This window comes from Hibiscus syriacus, unplaced genomic scaffold (genome assembly GCF_006381635.1).
Source record: "Hibiscus syriacus cultivar Baekdansim isolate YM2019G1 unplaced genomic scaffold, ASM638163v2 tig00017792_pilon, whole genome shotgun sequence".
NCBI lineage: Eukaryota > Viridiplantae > Streptophyta > Magnoliopsida > Malvales > Malvaceae > Hibiscus > Hibiscus syriacus.
This window is the reverse complement of record NW_024062416.1, coordinates 350,405-358,165: the sequence shown is the minus strand read 5'-3', so window position 1 is coordinate 358,165 and position 7,761 is coordinate 350,405. Positions and strand designations below refer to the sequence as shown.

Below are 7,761 nucleotides of genomic sequence, written 5' to 3'. Positions count from 1 at the left end.
GCCAAGGAACATTGAGAAAATAGGTGATCCCTTGTTTCTTGGTAGTTTCTGCAGTTAACACAGATTCCATCGGTGCTTATTCCCATTCTTTGTAAACGATCACTGGTAGGTAATCTATTCAAAATGGCCATCCAAGAATCAAGCTATGCTTTGTTAAATGCATAGGATACCATATGAGTCTATGCCAATGAACTTTCTGCCCTTGCAACCGAATTTTATCCCAGATTTTATGTTTGCAGAGAACCAGAAGGTTTTAGGTGTTCAAGGTTGTTGGTGTTTTGTTGTAGCTAAGTTTTCGGTTATCTTTGTTTGATATTTCATTAGAATACATTTTGAATTATCTTGAGGGTTATAAAGATAAGTTTGACTTATCTTTTGTTTGATATATTATCAAAAATAATAAAATATGCTACCGAGCAGTCGTCGGCTGAGTTTTTTAAACTTCCTTTATTCTGTAGAGAATTCTAGGAAGCTTGCAATAATGAAGTTATATTTATCATTATTTCGTTACACATTTATGATTATTAACTTTGGTATTTAAAAACGACTTATCTTCTAAAGATGATTGATTTAGTATGTAATTAATTTTTGGTTTAAGAAATTTTTTCTGGTACGGTTGAACTAGTGTGCCTCCCAACTAAGATACCACGTAAGATAAAATTACTTTAAAGTAATCACATCCTCTATAAAACGTTGCTGAGTGAACTTATTTTACGTAATTGAAACAAATATTGTTTTTATAAATACATATATTTGGATGCCCTTTCAGTAATTAATTATAAAATTATTATTTTCGTAACATTGAAATGTTCCGACAACCTCTCAAAAAAAATGTTCCGACAAACAGGTGTAGAGCGTATTATATGGCATGAATAAATTAAATGAGGTTTGGTTAGTCGCAGTACACCCTCTTAATTAAGGGAGAGAAATATCACGAACTACGCTGCCCAAAAAATAAAGTTTGTCGTTATTTATTGAGATTTTAATTTTAAATATCACAAATGTCAGAAGTGTAAATATTTACTGTCAAATGATTAAAAAATATCTTTAAATAAATATTACCTAAACAGAAAAAGAGTTTGTAAACTGATTGATCAATGGTAGAATAACCTTTTTGGTCCTCTAACTTCACCAGTTTAATTAGCTCCATATTAAATGTATTGTAGTACCCTTGCTTGTATTAATGAAGCTGTTAGAACGCATTCAAGTCTTTTTAATGCCTACCTTATACAGTTGAACAAATTGCCATGTTTCCTTTTCACCACCATTTTTCTCTACTGCAAGTATACTATGTATGAACTAATCTTGAAGCTATTGCATCATACATACATACATACATACAACCATATATACATACATCAAGACTTAAAACATTGAGCAGGGATAAATAATTTATTATATAGCAATGAAGGACAGCCATTTCATGTTTGTTGCAAAATAGTTCCACAGCATGTAAAATCTGATATCAAAACCTTGACTGTTGGTATTTCACAATTTTGTTACTCAGCTGAAATGCCCTGGTAAGAACATCGGCTTTAATGAGAGGATTCGACCCAAAAACAGCATTCGCTATTGCAATCACACCAGGGTTTTGGCTACTCAAACCAGCAAAAGCAACTGCATTGGTCTTCCCAACATTCTGCTGAAAGTGAATCAGGCCAATGGGGAAGACGAAAACATCACCTGGATAAAGGGTTTTGGCAATGAGACGATTATTCGGACTCGATGTAACGAATCCGACGTAGAGTACGCCTTCTAGGACCAAAAGGATCTCGGTGGCTCGAGGGTGAATGTGAGGCGCGTTTAGCCCACCATTCGGTGCATAATCAATACGAACTAAAGATATCCCGAGCGTGTTTAGTCCTGGTATTTGATCAACATTTACTGGAGTAACCACTGATCCAACTGAATTCGACGTGTTCTTTGGGATGTTTAGCCCTGAAAAGAAGAAGTCGTTTGCAGTTGCAAGCTTTGGGTCCTTGCACAACTTCCCATTCAAAAAAACTGCTCAAAATCGAAGTCTTGTTAGTCGAAACCATGCAGTGACTTAAACACAGTATGTGACCAAGAGAGTTACCTCCATTGTTGGTATCAGTGATGGCCACACAAAATTCCTGGAGGGGACTAGGGTCATAAGCAAAGGCAAACGAGGAAGCCAAAACAATGAGATTGAAAACCTGAAGGAAACAAGCACCTTTCATTTTCTTAGACTGTTAGTCCCACACCTTAATTTCTTCCAAGTCCATTAGTCTATTTATAGGCAGGAACCTGAAATGCTTATTTACAATTTTGATTCTTTCCCTTTGCTTGATGTATTCGTTTGATCATAAATCCTTTTAATGTATAGAAAATATAGGTCAACCAATTCTTTAATGGTTATTTATTTAGCAAGTTAAAGGGAATTATTGTGCACCCAAAACTCCTGTAAATCTCTCTACAGAGTTTATGATAGAGCTGGTCGCCCTTTAATGCATTCATTTCTGGTAATTCCTTTAAACGAAACAATTTTTTCCAAATATATAAGAGATTATAGAAAACTAATGAAAAAGTATCAGTTCAATTGGAACTCAAGGCAGGCTACATAGCTAATACAAATGTATACGAGCCTCATTTGGACCAAAACTTGGCCGATATGAGTATATGAAAATTTGTATAAACATGCTAGTGTTTTTTTTACACAGGTAAAGCATGAATTTGTTTCAGAATAATAACGAAAATATCTGTTGATGGTAACATTTGGGTTGTGACGGCTTTAGACGGTTCACCCTTCTGATCTGAGCAGGAAAGTTGCAACCGGTGGTTAGAACTTAGATGGTAGTTGGCTGGTGTTCACGTCCTCTGTTTCCATGAGGATGGAGAAGAGGAAGAAGTGGAGATGATGGTGTAACGCCCCAAATTTCCAAGTCAACTCATGAGAGTTTACCTGAAAGATATATAAACCGAGAGGAGCTGATAATTGAAGTCATTGTGCTAAAAGTAAGCCTAATGGGTTGTATATGGGCCCGATTGGCCATAAAAAGGATTTGCATAAAAGATAAATGAGGAAGAACCACAATGGTAGCATCTAGTTTTATTTTGTTACCAAGTTAAATGGAAATACAGGAAAGTGGATGAAGGTTAAAGCAACACTACATGAGTTTAAGAAAAGAATCTATAAAAGAATATTATGAGTCGTAATGACATACGGGTAGGGCTCACTGTTTTGGCCTAAAGCAAATAAGAAAGTGATTGGTTTAGTTTGGTCTAGTCCAGCTATTGCAGATTTTTGCTAAGAAAAATTTATATCCGTAAATATTTTGCATATATTATGTTTTTCAGATATAGTTAATATATCATCGCTCAACCCCACGAGGTGATAAATTTGATAAACCAGTAAACTACACTTACTTTAAAGATGAATACTGCAGCAATTAAACCAGTTTGTGCATAGTCCAGCACCACATATGCACATTTAAGCAAAGCTCCTTGTACCGCCTGCAGGAATTATATTGTCTAATGAGTATGCTAACTTTAACATTAACTAAAGTCAGATGAACAATTTTGGTCAAAACTCTTAACAATCCTAACTAAAACATTTAGAGAAACATACCTTTACCCATGGAGGCCCCCGAAGCCTCTCACGTTCACGACTTCGGTTTTGGAAATTCTAGAGGAAGCATCCATCTACCTTGACATCAAAATAAGAATACTGAATATGTGTGAGTATATAGTAGAAATAAGAACAAAATGCAGAAGTGTGAATGCTCAGCAGGTGTATAGGGTGTGGAAAAAGCATGAAGCAGCAAAAATACTGCATCATGTATATTTGTATAATAAAACATGCAGATAGAGAACATAAATTATTGTTGAATCTGATACCAATTCTTGTCCAGTTGCTCGACAAACATGAATCCCAAGTGCATGTAATCCAACAGAATAGAATCCAGTTGCATCCAGCAGATATAAAAGTTGATAAGTAAATGCAAGTCCTGCACCACAAAAGTCAAGATTAGATTAAAGCACGTATCTTGAGTTCCAACCAAAGCATGGTCAAAAACAGATAATGGTCATTCAAAGTTCTTTCAAGGAATCATATAAATATGATTGCAGAATATCAGAAAACCTACAATATCGAGACACAAGCTCCATGGTTGGCAACCATAACTTAGTTTTTATTAATTGGTGATCACGACATATCATTGCTCATCCCTAGCCTTCTCAATCACAAGTTCCACTTTAGGTCATGGTAGTCCATGAACAATGATTAGATTAATAAATTGCCTTCATTATTGAAAACATGGATATAAAATGATTACTTAGATCTGAACACACCTTCAGTGGTAGCGTGTATCCATGGATAACATAAGCCTATAATTTTCTGAATATTCTTTGCCAATCGTGTTCTTATTGTTGTTTCTGCTTCTGTTGATGTTCTTGAAGCAATAGACGCCTCCCCTTCAACATAGTAGTCGACATTTTCAAATCTTTCATCACCAGGACCCCATAAACTTGCTTGAAGCCTGGCTTCCCTTTCTTTGTTATAAATTGAGTGCAATTTTGACTTAAGGTACGGCAAAACAACCTAGAAAGACATAGCAAACCAGAGGTTACTACTGAATCTAACAAAGGTTGTTGGAGGGAAACTGGAGATAGAGCATGTAAATGAGTTCAAACTGTCAATACCCTAAAGTAATGTTCTACAAAAAAATATAAGCGCTTATACAGAAGAACGTTAGTAAATTAATTGGTCATATTGTTCATAAAAGATCTTAACAAGGAAAACAAATAGGTGCAGAATTCTATCAAAAATACAACCGAGAGAACTCTTTGGCTTTTCTAGACTGGAGTATTGAATCCCATCACTAGTCTTTGATCGGATGTCAGCATATTTTATATTTTTATTTTTGCTGCTCTCCTCCGCAAGCCATATAGAGATTCAGCAAAAGAAGCATCTGTATAAGAATGTTATAGTAGACAAATGAGTCTCATACTCTCATCTAGTCAAACATGCATCTTCCAACTGCAACTAACAAAATTAAATTAAAATTTACACCCAAACACTGCAAACAACATATAATGTGCATTACTATAAGCTTCCAAAGTAAGAAACAGCCAAGAAAGATGTTGAATTCGATAAAGAGCTAAGAATGATAGTTTCTCTACTTTCTCATATACATAAAATGACCATGTTTTCTCAGGGGAAAAAGGGAAAAAGACCATGTTCTGCTACCTCCTTCCACACGCAAGCTGGTTAGTTCTAGGCTTCTGGATAAGGTAGAGAAACTATGAAATTTAAGTTTTCTGTATGCTAGATCTAATTATGGTCTGCTACAACTCATTTTGGACAAGTGAGACCATGGAGCACAGTCAAACTATGAAATTTAAGTTCTCCATATCACATTGAAAAAAACAGAATTAACTACATTACCATGAATTTCCATACATGACTCCGTCCCTGCTTATTCTCCTACACCCTACAATCTTGAAATTCAACATCTTCATACGGAAGGGAATAAATTTCAATGGGTGAACAAAATGAAGACATATAGAACAATTTTCAACACGAAAAAAAATAACATTATATTTCAAACATAATGTTATGAATTCAGTGCCAAGTCAGCTGCCACCTCAGCATGAGCCAAATCAGCACAGGAAGAGTGCACGTGAGAGGCATCATCCACAGAGGCTTGCTGACTTTGTGTGGTTACTTATGCTTGTTTGGGCATTATAGATGAGAAAGGGTAATGAGGGGCCATTCATGCATTCTGTCAAGAGCTAATTACTTCTTCTCTCCGCTATTTTTCTAAGTCTGCAACTATCTTTTGAGAATTCAATAAAATCCACAACAATTCCCTTGAGTTCATATCACAGAAGCAACAAAACAGATCCATAGTTCACAGAGGCACAATAGAAAACTAATAATAATTCCACACATAAATTGAGCACAGCGTACAAAACAAGTGAAATCAGAGTGAGAAATAAATTTTGGAAGAACGCATGTAATCTGGAAGAAAACTAAAACTGGGTTACATAAAACACTATCTAGAATGCGGAAATAGGAAGATTCAAATACATGCTGAACAAAAATACCTAGAAAAGAGATTTAAGTAACAAAGTAACTAAAAGAAAATCAAAGCAGAAGGCAACCTGTAGTTCGTAAGCTATGCGTCTCAAGAACCAACATCAGCAAAGCATAGAATTCATCTTCATAGTCTAACACCTTATGCAGAATTGGTCTTCTCAATGCCAATACCTATCATTCCACAAATAAACCTCAAAATATTTAATCTCCAGTAGCTATAATAACAGTAATTATATCCATACAAAAACTGTAGTCATTGAAACAATCTGAAAATTAAAAAGAAAAGAAGCAGCAGCAATAATCAATCTACAAACTTACATTAAACAATAAGAAAAGAACTGAAGCTTGTTTCCCAGGCACTTAACTAAAACAATCAATTTACTTCATTCATCTTAACGAAAACCCAAGATTGACCCACTAGTCGGATAAACACATTTTATGTCAAAATTGAACAATTTTGAGAAATCAAGCAGAAAACTAAAATGGGTATTTCATAAATATATAAAAAAACTCTTTTTTTTCAAACGTAAAGACAAACAGATAGGCTGACCCCAATTGAATAAGTAAGGGCTGCACGGAGACTAGCCGGGAGCTTCTGAGCTGCAGCCATTTCAAAGAAGGTGGGCCGAGTCCCTTGTCCTTCCACTTGAAACAACATCTTCTTCTTCTTCTTCTTCTTTCGCTGCTGCTAATCTCTTCGCCTGAAACTTTCCAACTTCGGGTATTTTGATATGGGGCTCCAGCAGTTTCTTTACTTTGTTGAAGAACATTTATTAACTGGAAAAAAATACATATGAGACTTTTCTATTTTGAAAAAACTTAATATGACCATCAAATTAATTTTTTCATCGAATGTGACCCTCAAACTCATAAAATAAATTTAATATAACCCTTTGATCAATATTTTTTTTTTGTTATTAACCATTACACTATTGATATGGTGATTTACATTGTTGATACGACGATTTACAATGCTGACGTGACAGTCCACGATAGCTGATGACATAATAAATGAACTAAATAATTTACACTTTTATTATATTAATGTGTATCAATTTTTGTGTTTAATCGTCTAAATTTTAAGGATAAACTAAGTATTCATTCACCTAATTATTCCTATGGTTCCGTTGTGGTCACCAAACTATTTTAATTCAAAATATATCTAAAGTTTCATATTAATCATCAACCTAAAAATAACGATGATGTAAATGTGTCTCAATAAAGTAATGTCACATCACCATTGAAAAATATAAAAAAATAATCATCTCATAATTTTTATTTAGTGGCCAAAACAGAACTAGAGCATAACTTTTGATATGATTTTAAAAGAATAATAGTTGGATTACCAAAATAGAACTCAATGAGTAATTGGGTGACTGAATTAGAAGTTTACACAAATTAATTTTATATTTAATTAGAAAAAATACATATGGAACTTTTCTACTTTTGAAAAAACTTAATGGACCATCAAATTAATTTTTTTTATCGAAGGTGACCCTCAAATTCATAAAATAAATTTAACGTGGCCATTTGATCAACATTTTCTGTTATTGACCATTACACTGTTGATATGGTGATTCAAAATGTTGATGTGATGTTTCACAATGCTGACGTGGTAGTCCACGATGGCCGATGACATTATAAATGAACTAAATTGATGTTTTGATTTTATTCGATGGTCAAATTGATTTTTTTAAAAG

The 7,761-nt window shown here is 34.2% G+C and overlaps 1 protein-coding gene and 1 pseudogene across 1 annotated transcript; both read right to left on the bottom strand.

Annotated features, from left to right (window-relative positions):
- Window positions 1-1,386: 1,386 nt before the first annotated feature.
- Window positions 1,387-2,213, bottom strand: LOC120208853 (germin-like protein subfamily 1 member 7). Its single transcript, XM_039207998.1, has 2 exons — window positions 2,078-2,213; window positions 1,387-2,004 (listed from the first exon to the last, which is right to left on the bottom strand). The coding sequence occupies exons 1-2, from the start codon at window positions 2,199-2,201 to the stop codon at window positions 1,466-1,468; spliced, it is 663 nt and encodes a 220-aa protein (XP_039063929.1). The 5' UTR covers window positions 2,202-2,213; the 3' UTR covers window positions 1,387-1,465.
- Window positions 2,214-2,686: 473 nt separating this feature from the next.
- Window positions 2,687-6,796, bottom strand: LOC120208885 (annotated as a pseudogene).
- Between the last annotated feature and the right edge of the window lie 965 nt (window positions 6,797-7,761).